We start from the raw sequence: 24,860 nt of genomic DNA, 5'->3' as shown, positions 1-24,860 counted from the left end.
TCCGCAACAAGAGAGGCCGCGATAGTGAGAGGCCCGCGCACCGCGATGAAGAGTGGCCCCCGCTCGCCGCAACTAGAGAAAGCCCTTGCGCAGAAACGAAGACCCAACACAGCCAAAAATAAATAAATAAATTAATTAATTAAAAATAAAAATAAAGGAATTCCTTTAAAAAAAAATACTGGGAGAATAACCTAAATGGGAAAAGAATTTGAAAAAGAATAGATACATGTATATGTATAACTGAATCACTTTGCTGTACACCTGAAACTAACAGCATTGTTAATCAACTATACTATGATATTAAAAAAAAAAAAAACTGGGATAAGTTGTTCAAGCTCCTTGGGCCTCAATGTTTTCATGTATAAAATGGGAACAGTATTAATGAATATGGAAATGATTTATTTTACAACAGATCATTGGAGAGTTTGTTAAAAATACAGATATGTGCGTCCCATCCCCAAAGATTCTGTTTCAGTGTGTCTTTTGTGGGCCCAGAAATCTGTGGAGATTTAAATTATTTTTCATTTTTAATTACACAATATGTAAATACATTTCTCCCTTATAAAATATTAAAACATTACCTTATCAGGTATGATTGCATTCAGCTGCAAGCAATTAAAAAAAACTAACAAGTCGCTTAAACAGATGGGGGTTATTTTTCTCACGGAACAAGAACTCTGGAAGCAAGAGGTTCAGGGCGGGAAGAGCCCCTCCAGGCCCTCACGCAGGACAAGGATCTGTTTGTCTTCTTGCTCCAACGGCCCTGGCCTGTGCTTCCGTCCCTGTACCTGCGAGACAGCCGCTGCCCTAGCAGGCAGAGTCCGTGAAACAGGAAGGAAGACGGCGCGAGGGCCAGAGGGCTTTGCCATTTTACTGCTGAAGGGGTACTGTCCCTCTCGGAGGCCAGAACCGTGCCCTATGGCCATGCGTAGCTGCAAGGGAAACTGCGTAAAAGAATGGTCCAGCTGGGTCCAGAGCCACCCCAAGCCAGGGGGAAACGAGGAGTGTTCACCGCAGCCACAGGCAAGGTTCACGTCCCTCTGGCCCTCTCCCCCGGGCCGTCCATCCCGTCCTCGTGGGCGCTTTCCCAAGCTCCCCGGGTCTCAGCGTGACGCTCATACCCGGCTCAGAGCTGGCTTCCAGGGCCTCGGCCCGGCGGGGCGCCCCAGGTGCCCGAGGGCTGCACCCTCTCATCCTCTCCGCTCCCCTGCAGGTCACCCAGGAAGTCTGCTCTCCTTGGGAGCAGCCAAGTCTCAGGTTCAGCCTCGCCCAGCACAGGACGCTGGGCCGTGGAAAACGACTGATTTGCTCTAAAAATCGAAGCCATCCTGAAAGGACGATGATCTGACGGCATTTGAAGAATGCGACGGGGCCCAGACCTGGCTGAAGCCACAAGGCCCTGACCGAGATGACGGCATGTCCCTTGAGGTGACTCACGGCCTGGGGAGGCTCGCCTGAGCTCCCGGGCACACGCGGCTGCTGGTGGGGAGGAAATGGGACGCTGGGCAAGCGGTGCCCGCACGTCAAGTGGGAGAACGTCAAGGCAAAGATCGTACACGCAGGTTTACGTTAAACAGCGTGCACCTATGGAAGGAGGAAGGCCTGCAGTCCCAGACCAGGTCGTAACTGGGCAACACTGCGGTGTGAGAGCAACCACGTCTGTGTCTGCTTCGGTTTTGTGGGGGAGGAGATTAACTTTCCAAATTTTTCTATAAAAAATGTGTATTTCTTTTGTAACCAGGACTCATCAGGACTCTGGAATAGTTTCGGAAAGGCCTCTGGTGGGTCAGCTCATCCAACTCTCTGCCATGCCTTATCTGATCTGGCCTTGGTGTAAAATTTTTAATTAATTAATTTATTTATTTTTGGCTGCGTTGGGTCTGCGTTGCTGCGTGCCGGCTTTCTCTAGTTGCAGCGAGCGGGGGCTACTCTTCGTTGCGGTGCACAGGCTTCCCATTGCAGTGACTTCTCTTGTTGCAGAGCACAGGCTCTAGGCGTGCGGGCTTCAGTAGTTGTGGCACACGGGCTTCAGTGGTTGTGGCGCGTGGGCTTAGTTGCTCTGCGGCATGTGGGATCTTCCCGGACCAGGGCTCGGACCCGTGTCCCCTGCATTGGCAGGCGGATTCTTAACCACTGCGCCACCAGGGAAGTCCCTGGTCTTGGTGTAAAATTAAACGTCAAAGTGGGAGGGACTCCAGCCACAGTGAGGGCATGACCGCGACAAGGCCCGGCCGTAACAGTGGCCTTTTAACAATCTGACACCGTTCAGATTCAACGGGGAAACGCTCCAGGATGAGACACGGCTCAAGGTCCCTGTGGTTCCTAATCCAGAAGCTGCAAAGAGAACGCGGGTCATTACTCAGCCACCCCGCCGCCACCTGCACCGCGACTCAGCGACCCCGCGACAGCGACCTGGGTGGAGCTGGGGTGAACAGACTGCACACAGAGCCAGCCACCCCTCAGGGGGGACCAATGCAAGTGACCCTGCCGTCTGGCAAGCAACCAGCTAGGAAGCAACGTTTTCCAGTCAGGGCTCGTTCCTGGCCAGCCCCTGCCTGCGATTTCCTCAGGAAGCTTCTGGGGCTATCAGAAAAGCCAGCGACAAATACGTTAATAGGCAAGGTCTCCAAGCTGGGTGCTGTTAACTCTGGGTCGGGGCTGCGGAGGTAACCTCGTCCCCAAGGCCCTGTTCTCACTCACCTTCTCCGCTCCAGCGAGTGCGTGTGGCCTGCTGGCATGACCCAGCCTGGACGGGACTTCTCCTCAAACTCAGCTGACCCCGCTCACTAGGGACCCCCTGACTTAAGCTGACTTTGCTGCATCCTGAGCCTCTTCCTCAAATCTGATGGCAGAGAAGCGACCTCCACGGCCACATTTTTTTTTTTTTTGATGTGGACCATTTCCAAAGTCTTTATTGAATTTGTCACAATACTGCTTCTGTTTTATGTTTTGGTTTCTTTGGCCACGAGGCATGTGGGATCTTAGCTCGCCGACCAGGGATCGAACCCCCACCCCCTGCATTGGAAGGCGAAGTCTTAACCACTGGACCCCCAGGGAAGTCCCTCCACGGCCACTCTTACTGTTCTCTTGGTCAGCAGAGCCTGAGCTTGCCGTGCCATGCTTTCCAAGGCCCTGGTCACGGTGCCAGCTTGAGGAGGACGGGACAGAGCAGAGGACGTCCCGGGGCCCAGGCACCACCTACCCTCGCTGCGTCTCCAAGGGCTCCGGTGCAAAGCTGGACCATGCGTCTGGCCACACCTAACATCTGCAGCGACGGTGCCTCTGGGACCCATCAGGACACACGGAGTCAAGTCACAAATGATGAAATACAGTTGGTGAATCAACATAAAAATGTCCAACCTCAGCAGGAATTAAAGAAATGTAAATTTAAACGAAAAGCACTGTCTCCTATCCATGTAGCCAAGTCTGCGAGGAACTCCTCTCACCCAGCGGTCCTAACTGGCCTTGCGGCATCCCTTTCTGCCCTGCCCTGTCCACCCTCCGCCCGGCAGCCAGGTGACCCAGCACGCACGCCTCCTCACGTCACCTGCCTGCTCACAGCCCCTCCCTGGTTTCCCCCTTCCATATGGCCAAGTCCACGCTCTGTCCCCAGGCCTTGCTCGTTCCCCCCACCCCCGCCCCACCCTCTCCTGTCCCCCCTCCTCTGGCCTCGGCTCTCCCAGGTCCACACTCACTAGCAGCTCTGGGCATCTGCGTCTCCCGCTCTGCCTGGGTGCCTAGGACGGTCTCCCCACCCTCCCCGCCTGCGTCTACCCTCAGGAACGACCAACCCCTTCGGAACGTGGCCTAAAAGCCCTCTTCCATGAAGCCTTCCCCAGCCCCATTCTACACGCTAACCCGCCACCTGAACCCACGCTGGGTCCCAAAACAGGCTGAGAAAATAAAAGGCAGTAAAGTTTTTAGAGAGTGAGGACCTCGAAAAGGAGCATCCCCTCTGACAGGGTGATTCCAGTGACAGGAACTTATTATCATAACCTAAGACACAGACAAAGACTTAAGCCCTACCAGGGCTTATTGCTGCATTAATTGTAACAGCAAGGAAAAAATAAAAGAAACAATCTGAACGCCTAACACTTAGAGAATGGTACAGTAAACCACGATATACCCACATGATAGAACATGATGTAGTCATTTAAACATGGTATTTATAAGCTGTTTTTAGTTTAAAATGCTTATTATGGTAAGAAGAAGGACACAAAACAGGACACAAAATTGTATTTACAGTATAATCTCTGTAAAGAAAAATACATTAACAGTACAGGAAGGAAACAGGCCGAAACGTCCAGAGCAGTGACCTCTGGGTAGTAGGATAATGACTGTTTCTCTCTACTTCTCGCTGTTTCTTCACGCTTTCAAGTTCTGAGGAGGAGAAAGGCTCGAGGGCCGAAACCGCCCCCCCCCCATCCTCCCGCCCGGCTCGCCAGCGGCCGCGTCTGCGGGGTCAGACGGGGTGCGCGCACCTCCCGTGACCCTTCCCCTCAGGGTCTCCAGACCCACGGCGCGTGGTGACAAGTGTCTGGGGAGCAGAAGAGGGGGCCGGGCCCATCCGTCCCTGCACCCAAACATAAAGGCAAGCAAAGCTGGGCAGGCTGTCCCCACCACGGTTCGTGTCCCCAGAGCTCTCTGGGTACCTCCAGGGCACCCCTTGGTCTGACCCCGTGTCCCCGAAATGCCGTAAAAGCCCAACAGACTTACTCCCCTGGGTTTGGAACAGGCGTCCTGCTCTAATCCCATCCGAGGAACACTAGACCTTTCACTTCCATCTTTTACGGGGGTCAAGCGACAAGGAAATGGCCGCGTTCCTGAGGCAGAACCAGAGTATTCAAGGCCCCACGGGGTTCAGAATCAGGGGGCTCGCAGGCGCGGGCTCCAGGGCCAAAGGCCTCCAGCAGGTGGGGGCCGGGACCACCGAGCAGGTGAAACCAGGCTCGTCTCCGGCGCTCCCAGGGGTGGCGCCGTGCACGGGCTCTGCCCCCTGGGCTCGCAGCGGCTTCCCGGGCCCTGGAGCCGCCTTCTCTAGGCTCAGCTCAAGGCCCACCACGGGGACCACAGACTCGCCGTGACTCACGTGGTCCACACGATAAACGGTGGCCAGGAGGGACCCAAGACGCCGGGTGGCCGCGAACCTCTCCAGACCCCCCCCCCCCAGGGCAGGGCCTCGTCCCGGGGACAGGCCGCCGGGAGAGCCACCACCCCGCGCACCGAGGCCCCTGCCTGGTCCCTGAGTGGAACCCCGGCCGGGACCCTAAGGGAGCCGCCCCTGCGCCCCTGTCCACATCACACACCCAGGCGTGACTCGCCCAGACCCGCAGGGCAGCGGGCTCACCGGGATCGGCTCTGGCTTCTGATCCCAAGAGCCTTGCCAGGCGGTACAATGCAGCTCCCTGGGAATGGGGTGACAGGGATGCAGTTCAGGACCCCGACCTGCGGACATCCTCTAAAGGACTTGTTTACAGTCCTTGACCCCCAGTACACAAGGGCCTGCCAGCTGAACTAAACTTCTCCCCGGGCCTGCAGAGGGAGGCCGGCCCTCTCCTCCCAGACACTGCCCATCTTTTGGTGTTGAGACTAACGCCAGGCCAAGCGGGCAGCGGCTTTCAGAGCCGAGAAGAACTGAGCTCTCGCCGGTACCTGGGGGGGGGCCCCACGCGAGGCCGCCCCCGCCGCCCCAGCGCTCTTCCCCGGGGGCCGCCAAGCGCCCTCCAATGCCGAGGGTGGAAGGGAAAAAACACAAGGACATGAGCAGGGGTGGGTGAGGGGAGCGTCGAGTCAAAGGGACAATTTCATTCCTCTCCCGGGGAGGCCCATTTCCTAGCGATCGGTCAGTGAGCAGGAATGCTGAAGAGAGGCCAGAGGTCATGACTGGTACCGAGTCTTACGAAGCCTTCTTTGTGCCTGGCCCTGGGACAGGCACCTTGAGGAACAGGTCCTCAAGGGAATGAAACCCAGTTTGGAAACCATTTACAATCCCTAAATAATCAGTGGATCTAGGCCCTGGTCATCAGTGGTTGTGAACATCGCAAAGAGACAGCAGAGGTCCCTGCCTCCTGAGAGAGGGAGTCCTGTCAGGAAATTAAACCTGAACTTGGTCAGACTGTAGTTTACAGGGAAACAGAGGAACACGTGAGCATGTCAGATGACACCACGGAGATACAATCAGCACAATCCAAACCATGGGAAACTCAATAGGACAAGTGACCTGGTTTCTTCAACAAATACCCTGCAGTAAAGGAAATATGGAGGAGGAGCCTACAGATGAAAAGAGCCAGAAGAGACACATCAACCAACCGCAATGCAGACCTTATCAGAGCCTATTCAAACAGGCTGTAAAGAGACATTAGAAAACAAATACGCATGTTAACGCATGTACGTGAAATCTAGAAAGATGGTACAGATTAACCTGTTTGCAAGGCAGAAATAGAGACAGACGTAGAGAACAAACGCATGGACGCCAAGGGGGGAATGGGGGTGGGTGGGATAAATTGGGAGACTGGGATTGACATATGTACACTAATATGTATAAAATAGATAACTAATGAGAACCTGCTGTATAGCACAGGGAACTCTACTTAGTGCTCTGTGGTGACCTAAATGGGAAGGAAATCCAAAAAAGAGGGGATATACGTATACATGTGGCTGATTCACTTTGCTGTATAATAGAAACTAACACAACATTGTAAAGCAACTATACTCCAATTAAAAAAAAAAAGAGAGATAACTAGAAACTTGAATGCTAACTGAATATGCACTATTAGGGATTTATTGTTAATTCTTGAAGCACAATAATGGTATTATGGTTGTTTTTAAAAGAGTTTATTTTCTCATAGAGATACACACTGAAATATATGGCTGAAATACTGTGATTTGGGGGATTTACTTCAAAATAATACAGGCCAGGAGAGCGAGTAGATGGGCATATTGACAAAATATAACAGGCCATGAGTTGATAATTGCTGAAGTTATATAGAGGGTTAAGTGGAGCTTCATTATACTATTCTCTTTTTTTTTGCATATGCTTAAATTTTTCCATAACACAAAGTTTAAAAAGTAAACCCAGATTTGAAGATAAGACTGATAGATTCAATATTCTCAGAGAAAAGTTAAAGTAAAACCTAGAGGGCAGAGGGAATTCCCTAGTGGGCCAGTGGTTAAGACTCTGCACTCTCACCGCCGGGGCCTGGGTTCGATCCCTGGTCTGGGAACTAAGATCGCACTTGCTGCACAGTGCAGCCAAAACAAAAACAAATACAAAACAAACAAACAAAACAACTAGAGGGCAGAGATAATAAACGTAAGGGACGTTTAGGCGCGGAAGATGCCCAGACTCGATAAACTTCCACCGAAGAGCTGCGGTGTGCTAGGCTCCGCAGGGGGCACGTCACTAACCAGCTGCGTCATCTCTGCCCCTCAGCCTCCCCACCTGTGAAACGGGATGTTTCGGATTCTGCTTCACCTGCTTGTCACTAAGATGAGATGCACTTACACGTGTAGAACACTTGCAGCAGCGCGTGGCTGCAACAAAGGCGCCCGAGACGCTTTACCCAACTTCATGCAACAAACGCACGCAGGCCTCATGCGGACCCCGGGCTCCAGAAGCAGCCCCCCAGCTTGTGCAGGCAGAGGGGCCGGGGCCGCTGAGAGCGTGTGGAATGGGGCGCCGGCGAAGAAACAAGCTCTGACCCTGGATGAAGACTGGGCCTAAGGCGAGGCTGGAAGAAGCCAGGAAGGAAAACACTGGAGGCCCTCAGAAATGCCATTCTGATGAAGTTCAGGGCAAATTCTTCTCCTAATTAAAGACTGGGCCCCACAGCTGTCACTGGAGCGACCTCGCTCATCAAATAAACAGCCACTGGGCTTCAGAGGGAACAATTTTAACTCCACTTCCCATAATAGGGATTCTGGATTTCAGCCCAAAGCTTTAGCTGGTTAAGCATGGGGGTCAGTCTCATAAACTGTTTTCTTGGCTGGACCCCAAGAAAGCCAGGCTGTCATTCCAGCAGTGCTTTCCTACCCAAAGGGGAGGCTCCTCCACGGGGCTTGCAAGTCATACCTGTAAGACCTGTACCCCTGGGACTCTCCACCTTCCCCTAAAATCTGTTCTAGGGTTTGATTTGGGGAAACTACACCACTGGAGGTTGGTGTTCCAGATGTGACACCCCAGAACACACTCACAACCACAGAGAAGACCACTTCTCCAGTGAGAGGCCATCCTCCACCTTCGCTAACTGCCACCTCTTCCCCGGGGAGGCCAAGCACCTGGGAGGAGCCACGGGCCCCCGGCGATTCTGCTGCTCACTGACGGAGGCCCAGCGGCCGCGGTGGACGCGCAGGAAGAGGCCTGGCCGTGGCCTAAACGTGCCCAAGTCCGCGCTCTGCCCTCTGACGGCTACAGACAACTCGCTCGTCCGCCTGGCTTCCGCGTTTGGGTAACAGAGAACCTCACTGAACAGGTGTGGAGAGCCGGACAGGAAGCTGAGTCCTGGCCCAGTGATGCTGACTCCCATTAAGCCAGAACTGGACCGGATCTTTCAGAGGAGGGTTCCGAGCCAGTGGGTCACCTGCCGGCAGTGTTTCTCGCCTGCCCCCGGGGTCTCTGCCTGCGCGGCCCGAGGCACCGTGGACCGATGAGACTGGCCGGGCCTGGGTGTGATGTCCGGCTCTGCCACGTTTACTTCACATTTTCTGGTCCCATCAATTTTACAGGTGAAACGGATAAATCTGTCCTGTCCGCCCCTCACTATCTCGGCGGACTGGAAAACAAACATCCGCAGGTGACCAACGACACTCACTGCCCTTTAGAGCTTGCCTCTTTCCACTAAAACTCAGCACAGAAGGGCTGACGTGCCCGTGTTTGACCTGAACTGTCTTCCCCGGCCCGCCCCGTTTCTCTGCACTGCGGGGCTGACTGGCGCTAACAACGGAGAAGCGGGAAGAAGGTGGGGGATACGGGCGAGGGGTCTGGGGAGAACCTGCACACGCCGTCAGCTCCTAGGAGACTGCGCTGGCTGGAACATCGGACAGAGGCAGGACCACATGACCCTGGTCTGCTGAGCCAAGACCAGCACATTCTTTTCCTCGAGGCTGCCGAGCACGGTTCAATAAAGAATTAGCCATAACGAAGGGGGAGCTGTGGGGGAGTCAGACCTGGGCTCAGACCCCTGGCTCTATAATTCACTCGCCCCAGGAGCGCAGGCACATGACTTAATCTTGGTTTTAAGGCTCCGTTGCTTCATTTGTAAAACGGGGATAGCAGCTAATACGCTGCAGGATGTATTACCGAAAGAATGTTTATAATACAAGGTACCATGTACTGAGCTTATCATGTACGGACACATAACACATTGTCTCATTTAAACCTTAAAACCAGCCTATGAGGGAGCTCCGACTGCCCCCATTTTTAAAGATGAGGACGCTGAGGCCCAGTCTAAGTCACTGCCCCAAGCACGGCGGTGAGTGCTGGGGCCAAGAACAGGCCCGGGGCTCGCCCGCCCCCAGGCTGTGATGGTGCCAGGTGCACAGCGGGTCGCGGAGAAAAGGAGCTGTTTGGGTTCTGGCAAAGGCCTCCCGAGCGACCCCGCGCCCGGCAGCCCTGGGCGAGGTGTCCTCACCCACCGGGCGGGCAAGAAGGCTGGGCTCAGGGAGTCCAGGCCCCCGGGCTTCAGCCAAAAGCCCTGACCTTTCAGAGACGTGCTCGGTCACAATGACAGGAGGCATGGAATCCGCTTCCACATAATGAGGCGGGCCGAGTCCATGAGACTCGGTCGGCTCGGCCAGATGCTGAGGACTGGGGAAGCTGAGTCATGGGAACGTAGAAGCTCATTACACTGTTTTCCCTATTTTTATGTTTGAAATCTTCCCCTAGAAAAAGTAAACACCAAAAAGATCGCCTCATCTCCTGGAGAATGTGTAAGGCGGAGGAGGCTCTCAAGCTGAGGTGTGCTCTGTCCCCCAGTTCTGGGTCCCCTCAGATCCGCTGTGACAATTGCTCTGTAGCCCCCGCCCCCTCTTCTACCCACAGGGCCCAGCCCCAGGGGACTGCCCATGCCCGAACCGGGGAGTCGAGAGCAAGGTGGTCTCCACTGAGGGTCCCATGGTGGAAGCCCAGGCTGCTGTAGGGGGGCCGGGGAAGGGTGAGCCCCTGCCCCAGGGGTCCCGGGAGGTGTCAGAAGGGAAGCAGGACTACTGGGGTGTGGAGAGGCTCTGGGTGACGGGAAGGAGGATGGAGTCATGAGAGACGGAAGGAGGGGAAGGCGGTGAGAGCCGGAGCGGGACAGGGGCTCTCGGCCCCTCTCTGGCGTCACCCCTGCAGCCCTCTTCCCACAGCCCGCCCTCCACACCGCCCAGGATGCTCTTCCCCAAACAGAAGCCTGGCCACGTGGTCCCCCCACGCATTCAAAACCACCCCAAGCCCCCCCCAACTTTTAAAAAAAATTTTTATTGGAGTACAGTTAATTTACAATGTTGTGTTAGTTTCAGGGGTACAGCAAAGTGGATCAGTTACACACGTGCATGTATCCACTCTTGTTTAGATTCTTTTCCTATCTAGGTCATTACAGAGTATTGAGTAGAGTTCCCTGTGCTCTACAGCGGGTCTTTATTAGTTATCTGTTGTATATATAGTAGTGTGTATGTGTCCATCCCAATCTCCCAGTTTATCCCTCCCCCTCCCCCCTCCCTGTAACCATAAGTTTGTTTTCTACCTCTGTGACTCTACTTCTGTTTTGTAGGTAAGTTCATTTGCCAGGCTTCCCCCTTGACTCCAGACGAGGTCCACGCCCTCCAGCCTGACACCCAGGGTGACTGTCCTCCCCTGAACCAGGCCCCTGTGGACACCCAGAACTATGTCCCCCCCCATCCGCCCCATCCCATACACTCCTGCCGGGGACCAGCTCCGGGGGGCACCTCCCACCGAGCCCAGCCCAGCGCACACTCCTCTTATCAGGGCCCCCCAGACTGCTCTTGTTTCCCGTCTGCCTCCTGCGAGAATGCGGGCTCCAGGGCAGGGCGAGGCCACCCCTGATGGCCCCCCCAATACAACGGGCGATCAAGACAAGGTGGCCGTTATCACTATTAGCAACGCGGCCCTGGGCAGGCGGGCGGGCGCTGTGCCGGCTGCTGGGAGGGCTGCCCAGCGAGTGGAGAGGTGAGGACGGCAGGACGCTGAGCACGGCTCCTCCCCGACCTTGGCTGAGGCGCCCTTCACGTGTCCGCAAAGCCCACGGCTGCAGCAGGCTTATGCAGGGCCTAAAAATGCTGTAATGTGTTCCTTCCAAAGGTTCCAGACAAATGGAAAACAATAGCGACAGCTTGCTGCTCCCCTCACCTCCGTGCCTGCAAACCTAAAGAATATTTATGATCCGTGGGATCAGAGATTTGGTGTCTTAGAAGCAAAGAAAGGTCACAGAATGAACTGACGCAGACCATCTGCTCCTGGGAGAGGGTAGAGACGCCGTATTCATTACTCTCCCAACGCACAGCACCTGCTTCTCCCGCGAAAATCTAGGCGCCAACATGACGATTTTTATTTAACTTAGAATAAAGCCGACACCCCCCACGGGGGCGAACGCTGAACGCAAACAGGCCGATGCGCGGGCAGGGCGCGCCTCTCAGGACGGGGCTCCCGCGCCCCCCGTACTTGATTCTCAGCCTCAAGGTTTAACGGAGGAGAACGAATGCTCAGAGGTGTCCGCGCGGTTGCAAGCGGAGAGGAGCTTCCCGCGTCCTGCATTTCTCACGGTCTGCCGCTCCTGCCATTCCCACCGCCGCGCTCCTGACATTACAGCAGATGCCTCGGCCGCCGCAGTAATCCCTCATCCTCAGAGGCCAACGGGAACGTACGGTTTCCCATTCATCAGGGCCACGGACGCCAGAATCGCTCGTCTGACCTTTGCAAATACCAAAGGGTGGATTTAAAGGAGAAAAAGGTAATGCAAAAGTCTTTAGCTTTCCTTTCAAAGACGATTTTATGTCATTAGCCCAGAAACAGTGCCTATAGGATGAACACAGTTAAAAACTGGGTAGAAAGAGTCAACTTGTAAGGGAGGTGGCCACCAATGTTTCAGCATACACATGTTCCTTGATGAATGATTTAACATATATTAAAAATATATATGAGGGACTTCCCTGGTGGCGCAGTGTGCTCCCAACGCAGGGGGCCCGGGTTCGCTCCCTGGTCAGGGAACTAGATCCCACATGCATGCCGCAACTAAGAGTTCGAATGCCACACCTAAGGACCCTGCCTGCCGCAACCAAGACCTGGTGCAACCAAATAAATAAGTAAATAAATATTAAAAATATATTTATATATATATATGGCTCAGAAATCTCTGGGCACAGGATAGAAAACAGTGTCAAGCTGGGAATGAACAGGTCTCTGAAAGGACACACACACACACGAACGGAAACAAACGTGGATTTCAATGCCCAACACCGGTTGGACTCCACTAGACAATAAAGAGCTAATTCTGCCGCAAAACCACGGATGTGCGCTGAGGAGGGGACAGGCCCACGTCACAGCAGAGCAAACTCATTACCAAGCTTCAGCACACACTCACCCATTTTCCCTCTATTTTTAAAAAAATATTTTTTTAATTAATTAATTAATTTTTATTTTTGGCTCTGTCAGGTCTTAGTTGCAGCACACGGGCTCAGCTGCCCCCCGGTACGCGGGAATCTTAGTTCCCCGACCAGGGCTCGAACCCGCATCCCCTGCACCGGAAGGCGGATTCTCAACCACTGGACCACCAGGGAAGTCCCTCCCTCTATTTTTAGCCTGTAAACCTTAGTCAACGTTGATATTTTAGGAGCAAAAGTGACCCCTTAATATTCCACGGAGATTTTCTTTGCCTGGCTCTGATTCGGCACCGCACAAAACTAGAACCTAAGTAATCTTCACGAAATGGAGGACTCCGGGTTTTTCCACTTAAAAATATAATTACAGAGAACTTGGAGGACAGAGAAGAGAAGGAAAGCCACTCACATTATCATGCCAGCAGGATGGACACCAGGATGGATGCCCCCAGCCCTTACCTACGGGGTGGGTGTGGGCCACGGCTCTCCAGCCAGCCCACGGGGAGCGCTGAGCAAATTACAAAAAAGTGCCCCTTTCACAGAGCGGGAGCAGCCCCAGGGCACAGCCCCGGACTCTCCGCTTGGTCCACGTGCCGAGAGTGGGCTGGGCGGAGGGCCTGGTCCCCCCCAGCAGCTACGTCTCCCCGCACAACCTCCCGCCCACACCAGCCAGGCCATGAGATGCGGTCACGCTGATCCTGGGGAGGGGGTGGGAGGACAGAGCCAGGTCTGTCCTCCCACCCGCTGTGGCAATGCCACGCAGGGGTGGAAACGCCGGGCGGGGCGGGGTCGGGGGGGCCGTGAGGGTGGACTGTCCCAAAGAGCAGGTGAAGCCTAAGCAGGGAGAAGCCGAGGGGCACGTGCAGAGGTCCTGGCTCAGGTGCTGCCGGGACCCTCCGCGCCGTCTCACGCTGCGCGGTTCTCACACAGGCGCTTCTACTCCAGCCAGCCCCTCTGGGCCCCACCCGCCTCTTCCAGCGCCGGGAGGGGCAGTGCGGCCTGCCCGCCAGCAGGGCCCAGCGCACTGGCCACGCTTCCCAGCACCCGGCCCGGCAGGACCAGGAGGGAGGGCTGGGTGCAGGTGGGGGGAATGGCCCGGCCCTCGGGGGCTCCCGGGGGACTTGGGGAACCAGCGCCACGAGGCGCCCTTCTCTCACGCAAATTCATCTGGCATTAATCCGAAGTAACATAAAAATAACGAAAATAAACAAGGGCAGTGAAATCAAAACCAGCTTATTCTAGCTGGATCCTGTTGCCTCCTTAAGGTCCCGGCCGAGGCACCCCCTCGAGTTAGAACAGGGAGCAGGCAAGCTGGGGCACGAGACCCTCAGAACACTGACCCAGCGTGACTGACCGTCGATCCCCGGTGGTCGGCAGCCCACTCCCGGGGGAGCGCCCCCAGCTGCCGGGCACACCGCCCACCTCTGGGCCTTTCCTCCGCCCTGGCCCCCACGCACAGCTCTCTGCTCTGCCTCTCCTGCTCCTCCCGAGAGGCAGGCTCGATGCCACCTTACTCAGACGCTCCCCGATCCCAGGGCCACCGTGGTCCTAGCCGCAGGTGTCCCAATCACTCCCCGGAACTTTCTTCACATGTCCATCCTGGCACAGATCCGACTGTGGAGGGAGCCTCTGAGCTGAGGGAAGGGCGCCTCGTGGCGCTGGTTCCCCAACTCCCCCAGGAGCTTAATAATACACCCCAAAAAGTATGCAACCTCTTCACACCCTTCAGGATGACTGCTATCAAAAAACCAGAACATAACAAGTGTCAGCGAGGATGTGGAGAAACTGGAACCCTCGTGCACTGTGAGTGGGGATGGAAAATGGGGCAGCCACTATGAAAACAGTACGGAGGCTCCTAAAAAAATTTAAAATACAACTACCACATGACCATGTGAGACAGCAATTCTACTGCTGGGTATATACTCGAAAGAATTGAAAGCAGAATCTTAAAGAGAAATCTGTACATCATGTTCACAGCAACATTATTCACGACAGCCAAAAGGTGGAAGCAACCCAAGTGTCCAAAGATAGATGTGTGGATACACAAAACATGGCCTATACATACAATGGAGTATTATTCAGCCTTAAAAAGAAAGGAGATTCCTTTCACCTGCTCCAACATGGGTGAATCTTAAAGACATTCTGCTGAGTAAAATTAGCAAGTCACAAAGAGACAAATACTGTCTGATTCCACCTATATGAGGTTCCTGGAGTCGTCAAATTCATAGAGACAGAAAGTAGAAGGGGGGTGCCGGGGGCTGGGGGAGGGGGAATAGGAGTTACTGTTTAATGGGGACAGTGTTGGTTTCACAAGATGTAAAGAGTTCTAGAGATGATGGTGGTGATGGCTGAACAACCAGGTGAATGTACTTAATGCCACTCAACTGTTCACTGAAAAACGGTGAAGATGGTGAATTCTGTGTGATGTATATTTTACCACAATTTTTTTTAAAGTATGCAGAGAGTTGTTCTGTGCCCTTGAGGCTGAGTTATGGAGGCTAAAGGTCTGAAGAAAAACTGAAAGCTACTTTGATTTAGGCCTTAAGCTTCAGGCGTGGAAATGAACTTGTTCAACTCGCCCTCATCACAGGAGTAAGCGGTCGGACGTGACCTTTTCAGAGTCATGCAGCAAACCAGCAGCGGGGCGCCAGCCAGCCCTGGCCCTCCTGAGTCCTGTCTGGGAGCAGCCCCTCTGTTCTGGACGGAAGCCAGAAAGAGCAGGAAAAACAGAAGAGCAAAGGGGAGTTTACGAGCTGACTTTACCAATCACCAAACCGGGAACTAAATAGTCCCATGTGATTAGACTAAACGTGCTTAACTTTGAAACAAAACACAAGTTTTCATCTTCATGAGCTGGAGTCGTTCATGATGTGACAGACTTCCCCCGACCTCCCTTGGCCCCCTGCAGACACGAGCATCCAAGTGATGGGCCAGGCCCAAGGTCAGTAGAAAGCCACGTGGGCCCTTCCCCAGGCGCACCGCGACTCACTGTGCGACCCCTCCTGCCAATACAGTAAGACACACGTGTTTGATCTTTGGCCCCGGTTCCTGGCACGTGGCTCCTAACACCCTGGGACCCTCCAGAGCCGCGAGTGTCCGGAGTGCTAAGGAGACGACGCTGGCTGGCCCGGGACAGCTGCACGATGGGGCTGGATGCCAGAGAGGCCGAAAACCAAGTAGGGTGTTTTCCCGTGTCTTGTGAGCTGAGCTAGCGAATTCTCAGACCTGAGGAGGGGGTCACAGGAACACCCCCAATTTACAGCCAGCTGGTCAGAGGTGCTGGTGTCTGAAGTGCGGCGGTCTTGTGGGGCTGAGCCGTTTCCCTGCGGTCCTGCAACAGCCCCAGGCAAGGAGGCAGGTCGAACTGAATCGAATCAGATTGGATCGGGGATGCCAGTTGGTGTCAGAATTGGCTAGCGTCCGGAAAAAACCCACACATTTGGTGTCAGAAGTGTTGTCGGGGTAGGGGCTGCCCTGGCAGTCCAGTGGTTAGGGCTCCGCGCTTCCACTTCAGGGGGCACGGGTTCCAGCCCTGGTCGGGGAACTAAGATCCCGCATGCTGCTCTGTGTGGCCAAAAAAACCCCCCCAAAACAAAAAAAAAAAACAAAAAGAATTGTTGGGGTAGAAACAGCACAGACCTAGCCTCTCTGGGCCTCAGTTTCCTCATCGGTAGTGGTGAGGAGTTTGGACCAAAAGCCACGAAGGCCCTTCCAGCGAGAATTCGGCGGTTCTTGGAATCGCTGGTTGAAGTTTCCGGAGTTAACTCCGCCTCCCGACACCAGGCAGCACCCTCCCCAGGCCGCGTTTCCCACCGTTACAACGCCACTCCGGGAGCCTGTGTGTAGCGGCAGAGAACATAACAGCATCGCTGCCGGGCCCTGGCCTGTCCCCAGCTCTCAGAGGCCCAGTTCCCTGAGAGGAGGGACCAGGCTCTCTCCATCAACCTCCACTTTAAACCAAAACCTCAAACAGAATTTTGGACGCACCCGCCAGACTACAAGGCCTGCGCTTCAGTCCTGATTAAAACGGCAGCTGGTGATGCCTGAAAAGCAAGCTGGCCACTCGGAGAACCTGGCGTCTATGCATCCCTCTTCCTCCTCCCGACACTGTGGGTCCAAAGCACATCCGAAGAGAAAGGAAAATCCACAGGGAGAGTCTTGGTGCACTGCCTCTCACCAAACTCTCCGGAAACCGGGGTGACAAGGACACTCTGCACCGACTCGCACTGGAACCGGGTGAACAGCGAGTAATGCTAAGGCCGACCTGAACTGGAGACGACTATTTCCAGATTCTCAGCCACAAGTGCATCTACTCAACTCCACAGGTAACTCCGGTTGAGAGGGTAAGGGCCCTGGCTCTGGAGCCCACAGACCCGGTGCAAGTCCCTGAGCTGCCACTTACTACCCCAGGCCTCCGGGAGGGACCGGCCTGCTGAGCCTCAGTCCCCTTCTCTACCAGACGTGAGTGACTGCGCCTGCCTCGCGGGGCTGCTGCCTGTGGGGCCCTCAACCGGCACCTGGTGAGGAGTCAGGCCGACCAGCACAGCCAGCGTCACCCTGCCTGTCCTCGGGGCACGTGTCAGACTCTTCTGAGAATCAGGGCAGGACAGCAGAGGCACAGGCAACAAGAGAAAAAACAGATACACCGGGCTTCATCAAAGGACCCAAGCAGCAGAGTAAAAAGGCAATATTTTCTCCCCCTGGGGAGAAAATCTACTATCTAATAAGAGGTCAATATCCAACATATAGAGAGAATTCCTAAAACTCAACAACAAAACCAACCTGATTAAAAAATGTGCAAAGGATTTGAGTAGACATTTCTCCAAAGATATACAAATGGCCAATCAGCACATGAAAAGATGCTCGGTATCAACTCAGAACTACAGTGAGATAACACTTCACACCCATTAGGATGGCTACTATAAAAAAATAAATAAATGACAAGTTTTGGCAAGAATGTGAAGAAACTGGAACCCTATGCACAGCTAGTGGGGATGTAAAATGGTACAGCTGCTGTGGAAAAGAGCATGGCGGTTCTCCCTCCAAATACTGAAAACAGAATGACCACATGACCCAGCAATTCCACCTCTGGGTTTATATCCAAAAGAATTGAATGCAGGGACACGAACACAAACATGGGATATTTGCACACCCATGTTCACAGCAGCAGTATTCACGACCGCCCAAAGGTAGAAGCAACTCAAGTGTCCAAAGATGGATGAATAGATACACAAAACGTGTTCTATACACACAATGGAGTATTAGTCAGCCTTAAAAAGAAAGGAAACTCTGACACCTGCTCCAACATGGGTGAATCTTGAAGACATTCTGCTGAGTGAAACAAGCCAGGCACAAAAGGACAAGCACTGCATGATTCCATTCATGTGAGGTCCCTGGAGTCGTGAGATTCATAGAAAGTAGAAGGGGGGCGGGGGTGTGTGCCAGGGCCTCGGGGGAGAGGAGGGGAGTTAGTGTTTAATGGGGACAGAGTTTCAGTTTGGCAAGATGAGAAAAGTTCTGGAAATGGATGCTGGTGATGGTTGCACAACAAAGTGAATGTACCTAATGTCACTGAACATTATGAAACGGTCAGAATGGTAAATGTTCTATGTGTGTTTTTCTACAATTTTTAAAAAGTAAATAAACGGGTACAAATAAAAACAAGTGCCCTCGTGGAAGACGAGTCTAGAAGGTGTGTGGGAAATACTATGACACGGTAGCACATTTTGCTTTTACACACAGCATCTCAGTGACGGCCTCAAGGACCCTGTGAGAAGCGACGGAGCAGCATTCTTGTCCACACGCCCTTCCCCGTGTCCAGTCAGTGGACCCACACGCGGGCAGCGGCTCACAGAGGCAGAGACGGGGCTGTCTCCAGCCAAAACACAGAGTGCCCGTGTGCAAGAGAACAAGCGGGCAAAGGGCACCTAGAAGGCTCTGGAACTCACAATGGATCAGCAAAGGCCACCTCTTGTCTACAGGCTCCAGGCCAGGCTTGCCGTCTACGGGGCAACAGGACGAAGCTCTGGAGCTCAAGCCCCTGGTGTGGAGCACGGCTCAGCCCTGGGCAAGTTGCTTAACTCCTCTAAGCCTCCAGGTCCTCATCTGTAAAATGGACACGACACCCCTGACTTAATGGAGTTTCCTGAGAAAAAAGTGTTGAATGAGATAATGTTTGTACAGCACTTCGCAGGGTGCCTGGCACGTGGTGAAGGGCCAGTAAATGATGGCTATTATTTTTAGCTCTGAAAGATGCTAAAAAAATAATAATAATAACATTGATAGAAAGGAACCTTTGGAGTGAGTGTGCAGAGCAGACTCTACCACGTGCCGTGAAGGTCACGGGGAAACAGAAGGTACACATCCTGCCCTGAGGAAGATAAGGCAATAAACAGGACAGGACGCAAGACAAACAACAGGAAACAGCACCGCAGGAGGAGGCAACAGTATGTTAGCTGTGCTGGGGACCCACACACGTTCTCTCCGCTAGTCTTCACGAACCCTGGAGGGTGAGGGCAGAGCCAAGTGAATGCCTCGGATAACACACACGGTGAGTTCAGAGAAGAGACAGCACCACAAACAGGCTGGTCTAGGAAGGCTGCCTGGAGGAGGAGGCAAGTGCTGACGGCCAGCAGGCTTCAGCACTGGATGGAGAAGATCGGAAATTCTTCTAGGTCAGGAGGGTTGGAGGGAGCACTGAAATACGCACCAAGTCTGAGGCTGGTTTTTAACAGGCCCTTCTCCTGGCCACAAGCTGAGTCACCAAAAAAAAGTCTGAACGTTATTGCTTTCTTTTCAGACTAGTAGGTTAGCCTAAAAATTCTGAGTGACTTATCAGCTAGGTCAAGAGCAACAGTGCTTAGGGGCTTCCCTGGTGGCGCAGTGGTTGAGAATCTGCCTGTCAATGCAGGGGACACAGGTTCGAGCCCTGGTCTGGGAAGATCCCACATGCCGTGGAGCGACTGGGCCCATGAGCCACAGTTACTGAGCCTGCGCGTCTGGAGCCTGTGCTCCGCAACAGGAGAGGCCGCGATAGTGAGAGGCCCGCGCACCGCGATGAAGAGCGGCCCCCGCTTGCCACAACTAGAGAAAGCCCTCACACAGAAACGAAGACCCAACACAGCCATAAATAAATTAAAATAAATAAATTAAAATCATCCAGAATCTTATTTCTTAAAAAAAAAAAAAAAAGAGCAACAGTGCTTAACCGATGCCCCTCTGGGCACTGTGTTTATACCCCCTTCATCAGCTGACATCCACCCCCCAAAAAAGCAGGCGTACCGCCCAGAAATATGCTAAGAGCACTTACACAACACGGCATCTCCAAGGCTTGAGAAAATAGAGGGTCAAATACACAAGCACTCTACTTATTCCACTTATTCTGTGAAATGAGAACAGTCTCAAAGAGTTTGTAAGAAAGCACATCATCGTGATGTTTCCCCCTTTGCATTTGCGTGTGTGTTTCAAGCTTTCTACACGGGTCTGCACTGTTTCGTAACAGCACAGTTCTATGGGACCTGTTATAGCCCCATAGCGCCCCCTAAGCAGGGCAGCCCTCCCGGCAAGCCCTACGAGCCAGCCTCTCAGCTCCTGTACTCGCGAGCGGGAAGCAGGGCGGCGGGGAGCGGGCCGGCGCTCTATAACCATCCAGGCAGTTAACGACAGATGCTCTCAGAACCCCACACTTCTTCCCGTGCTCCGTCCACCCGACTCAGCACCCCTGATCTCTGCTGGGGGCTTCCAGGAAGGGCCCAACCCCGGACCTCGGGGAACTGGCACGGCGTGTGCTGACTCCCCCGTCGGACCCCCGCTCTGCACACATGGGGGCTTTGATGGTCAGAGAGGAATGGCCTTTTGGGGGCTGCCAAGGGGAAATGTCCCCGGCTCTGTAATGACAGCTGTGCCACTCCCCTCCCTAGAAATCACCCATGGCTCCCCAGTGCCACTAATGAAAGAGGCCAAACCACACAGCCTACATTCAAAGCCTCGTCAGTCAGGCCTGACGTCTGTCCACCTGGCCCCCCACCGCTCCCCAGGCTGGCGTCATCACCACCCCTCCACACCCAGCCTTCGCTCAGAGCGCCCTCCGAGCCTCCTCTCCACTCCTACGTGAGCCGAAACCCACCCCCTGAGGGCTGGGTTCCTCTTGCCCCCAAGGTGCCCCTCCTCACCTGCCCCCCAGGGCAGCAGCTCCAGAGCCGGAACGCTGGGACGCTGGGTTGCAACTCCAGCTCCCTCGCTGCTAGCTGTGTGACCCTCTCACTGCCTCCGGGTCCCTGTCCGCAAAGTGGAAATAATAACAGTACCTCACTCACAGTGTTGTTCTAAGAATTAAAGGCCTGCAAGATACACAAAGCACCTACTGCAGTCTCCGGCACACGGTAACACAGTACGCAATTTTAAAAAAGCAAAACCTTTAACTAGGGACTTCCCTGGTGGCGCAGTGGTTAAGAATCCGCCTGCCAATGCAGGGGACACGGGTTCAGTCGCTGGTCCGGGAAGATCCCACATGCCGCGGAGCAACTAAGCCCATGCGCCACAACTACTGAGCCTGCGCTCTAGAGCCCACGAGCCACAACTACTGAAGCCTGTGCGCCTAGAGCCCGTGCTCCACAACAAGAGAAGCCACCGCAATGAGAAGCCCGCACACTGCAACAAAGAGTAGCCCCCACTCGCTACAACTAGAGAAAGCCCGCGTGCAGCAACAAAGACCCAACGCAGCCAAAAATAATAAATAAATAAAATTAAATTTTAAAAAACCCAGAAATTCTTTAACTATTATTACTGCTGCTGGAGGTGACCCCTCTGTCCTCCATTACCTTACTTTGTTTATCTGTCCAATCTTGCGCCAACACTTTCTGTCTTACCTGATTTAGGTCCCTGTCTTAGCTCCTTTACTAGACTGAACGTCCTGGTAAGCGTTTCGCTTGGTATACAAGAGAGGCGATGCAGAGCCACTGGATGCACGAAGCTCCAGGAAGCAGTTCAGACCCCACACCACGCAATCCACGGGCACAAGCCCTGCAGCAGAGAAGTGCTGGTCTTCCTGCCCCCAGCCTGCCCCCAATACTCTGGGTGCAATTAACTAACTGCTCACCCATCTTTTCATCTAAATGAATCCAAACTGTACTCCTGGAAAAGGACGATTTGAAAGCGTTTTCCGGCCCACACAAGGAGAGCTGTGCACGTCTGCAGAGCACCGTGGACCTGGCTCGGGGACTCCCCATGTGCGACAGCCATTAGGACAGGACCATTTGAAACTTGTTTCAGAGGAGAGTCGGACGGCACGACGGAGCACTCTGCCTTCCTCCACGCTTCTCGGCCCTCACACTGCGGCCCGTCCTGGCTCTGAGCCGTGCCCTCCACTCGGGAGCCACCTTCCAGGACCACGGGCAGCGTGGATGCAGGGAAGGCACGGTAACCACATCAGATGGAGCTTAGCCGCCGGCGTGCGATGGGCAGACCATGCGTTTGACCCAACAAGGCCAGGGAGCTTGAGTGAGGCCAGGCACGAGGCGGGGTAATCGCGGCTCTGCGGACCCCCAGACGGTGAGCCTGAGGCTCTGCAGCTCAGGACACCTTGGTGGGTGCGTTACCGCTACAGAAGGGCCCCTCCGAGCAGCTTTTTAATATCTGTATCCTGGGGCCTGGTACCCAATATGCACTCAAAACGCCTGCTGAAATGGACTGAGGGAACGGTTTAGGTAGAAGCCGCAGCAGCTGCTGAGTGAGGAAAACGAGGTCCAGGGAGACTAACAGTTGTGGTCAGCTACAGAACGTGGCCTTTGACGCCACCCACCCAGGACAGGGCTCCACCCTGGGCCCAAACCCAACCTGCCCCTGTTCCCCGCAGCCACCTCTGCGCCACGGGGACTGGGGACCACCGAGGTGTTCACACCCCCTGCCTGCCTCCTCCACCTGTCTCCAGGCAAGGGGGCCTCTTCTCTGCCTGTGCAGTTCCCACCCATCCTCACCAACAGCCCTCAGACTCAGACGCCGGGCGCAGGCCCCAGCTCCTCTGAGCGCAACGGCCTCCCGACAGCACTCACAGCCCCCACGAGGCAACTGAGCACCAGCGCTGGGGGTCCTTCTGGTGGTCGTCCTTGTCCCACGCGTCTCTGTTCCCTCTCCTGACCCCATCAACCCCTTGAGCACCGGGACGGCTATGAAATCCCAGCTCCCTCTGACCAGCTGAGCCGTCCTTCCGCCTCGCTGAGCCTCAGTTTCCTCATCTCTAAAGTGGCAAGGACAATAAAGCGAACTTCACAGAGCAGCTGTAAGGAGCACGTGATGGCTGTAGAACTGCTTCGCGTGAGGTATACCCTTGCTCTTAGCCGTTAGCTTTGTTGCTGTTGTTTTATTTCTGCATCCCCCTCCCTCCCACCAACCCCCGGCACATACTTTTAAAAGAACACTAACAACACTAAATGTCGCGAGAGTCACTTTTACACTGTCACAACAGCACAGAAGACACGTTAGAAACTCACTCTGGCCTCTAATCATTTATCTGAACCGAGCTGTGAAATTACCGAGGTCTTGCCTGCTGGCTAACTGGCAATGAGGAGGCTCCATCCTCTTCACGGTCAAGTGTTTTGTCCACGGGACGGTGGACGCGGGGCCTGTTCACAGATGGGCCCGCTGTCCCACACAGCCTCTCCAGTGTGGGGATGAATCAATCTCCGCCCCCCACCAAGCAAACTAAGGCTCAGAAGGGCTGCACAATTTTCTCGGGTCCCACGGTTGAATTGGGCAAAGCAAAATTCAACTCAGGTCTTCCTGAGAGAAGCATGCTCTTTCCTCTTGCTATATACCTGTACATCCCTTACGTTTGTATGTTTTAAAGTCCCCTTTAACTTATACCCCTCATCAACTACCTTGGCATTTCAAAGGTAGTAACAGAACCTCCTACGGTAAAGGAGACAGAAAAGAAAAAGAAAAAAAATTCCCCAAGTTTACTGGCTCCCTCTCATAGCTGACTGGAATTCAATACCCAACTGAGACATGAGTTTCTGGAACATGGATGCAGTGAAAGAGCAGCTGAGGAAGAAGAACGGGGGTGGGAACCTCGAGAAAGGTGGGGAAACACTCTCCAGGGCCCAGGGCCCAGGGCCCATGACCCCTTATCAGAGACCCTACACCACAGAGCAAAGAAAGGCTCCCAAATGCCAGTTAGCCAACGGGAGAGGCCTCAGTAATTTCACAGGCCCCACTAAAGGCTGAAAAGTAAGCTGTAAATTTATAAGTAAAGCGAGAAATAAATCACTACAGCCTAATCCAGCCAGGCCCATAAGGACTCCAAAGGTCCGTGCTCATGAAAGACATTTCACCAGTCCTTCCACCAACCAGGAAGAACCCAGTTTTAAAAGAAACCAATCAACATTCTAGACTGATCACACTTCGCATGAGCACCCACCTTGGGTGAAAAGGCAAGTTGCTTTTCCAGTAAGGAAATTCCATAGGGCGGGCCCTCTGGTGGTCCTTCACCTGCACCTCGGGCTTTCCTCGCCCGGGACGCTGGTCATCCCGGGCGCCCAGAGCCCCCCATAGGATTAGGACTGCCGAGTAACCCTTTATCTGCCACCGAAGGGTTCACCGCTGGCAGACTCAAGAGCGCAGGGAAGTGACAGTCACCGTGCAGACAGGAGGACCACGGACATCAGGACCCCGCCTCTGACAGACGGAACTCCAGACCCGACAGGGCAGCGACTCGCACAAGGTCACGGGGAGGGTCGGCGGCAAGGCTCCCCGGCCGGGCTCCTGTCGTTAGACGGCACGGCCGCCCCCGCCCCCGACAGCCTCCCCAGGGGCGCGCCCGGCCTCCCGCTCCCCGCCGAGGGCGGCTCCGCCGGGCGGGCCCGGGGCAGGGAGCCCGCTGGGAAAGCGGCGGCCGGGCCGGGGCGGAGGACTGGGCCCCGCCGCGCAGGGACGCGCGGAGCACCGCCCAGGCCTCGGGGCGCCGCCGTGGGGGCCTTACCGAGGCACTGCCCCACCGGCGTGCTGAACGGGTTCCCCAGGAGGAACTCCATCTTGGGCGGACGGCTCGGCAGCGGCCCGCGCGCGTCAGCCGCCGGCTCTCCGCGTCCCCCGCGGCGCTCCCGGCCTGACTGACACTTGCCCCGGCCCCACCCTCAGGAAAGCCGGTGTCCGCCCCTGGCCCCGCCCCGCCGGCCTCTATTGGGCGACGGCTGCCCTGCCCTCTTCCGATTGGCCCCCACAGCTCCTTCCGCGAAGTCACGCCCATCCCCGCGGCGTCCGATTGGGCGGGGCGG

The 24,860-nt window shown here is 54.7% G+C and overlaps 1 protein-coding gene across 9 annotated transcripts in view; it reads right to left on the bottom strand.

Annotated features, from left to right (window-relative positions):
- The window catches only part of TOM1L2 (target of myb1 like 2 membrane trafficking protein), an 82,215-nt gene extending 57,513 nt beyond the window's left edge, over positions 1-24,702 (bottom strand). For 8 of the 9 annotated variants that reach the window (XR_005018004.1, XM_036838268.1, XM_036838269.1 and 5 more), the window contains exon 1: positions 24,566-24,687. Coding sequence is in view for 7 of the 9 variants with exons in the window: in XM_036838268.1 (XP_036694163.1) it covers positions 24,566-24,617 (52 nt within the window). In the remaining 2 variants the exon portion in view is untranslated. Of the gene's footprint in view, positions 1-24,565 lie in introns of all 9 variants that reach the window. The other variant, XM_036838275.1, reaches the window with a different exon arrangement.
- Positions 24,703-24,860: the final 158 nt, after the last annotated feature.

This window comes from Balaenoptera musculus, chromosome 20, assembly GCF_009873245.2.
Source record: "Balaenoptera musculus isolate JJ_BM4_2016_0621 chromosome 20, mBalMus1.pri.v3, whole genome shotgun sequence".
Taxonomy (NCBI): Eukaryota; Metazoa; Chordata; class Mammalia; order Artiodactyla; family Balaenopteridae; genus Balaenoptera; species Balaenoptera musculus.
Note: the sequence above shows the minus strand (reverse complement) of the source record. Positions and strands in the feature narration are given on the sequence as shown.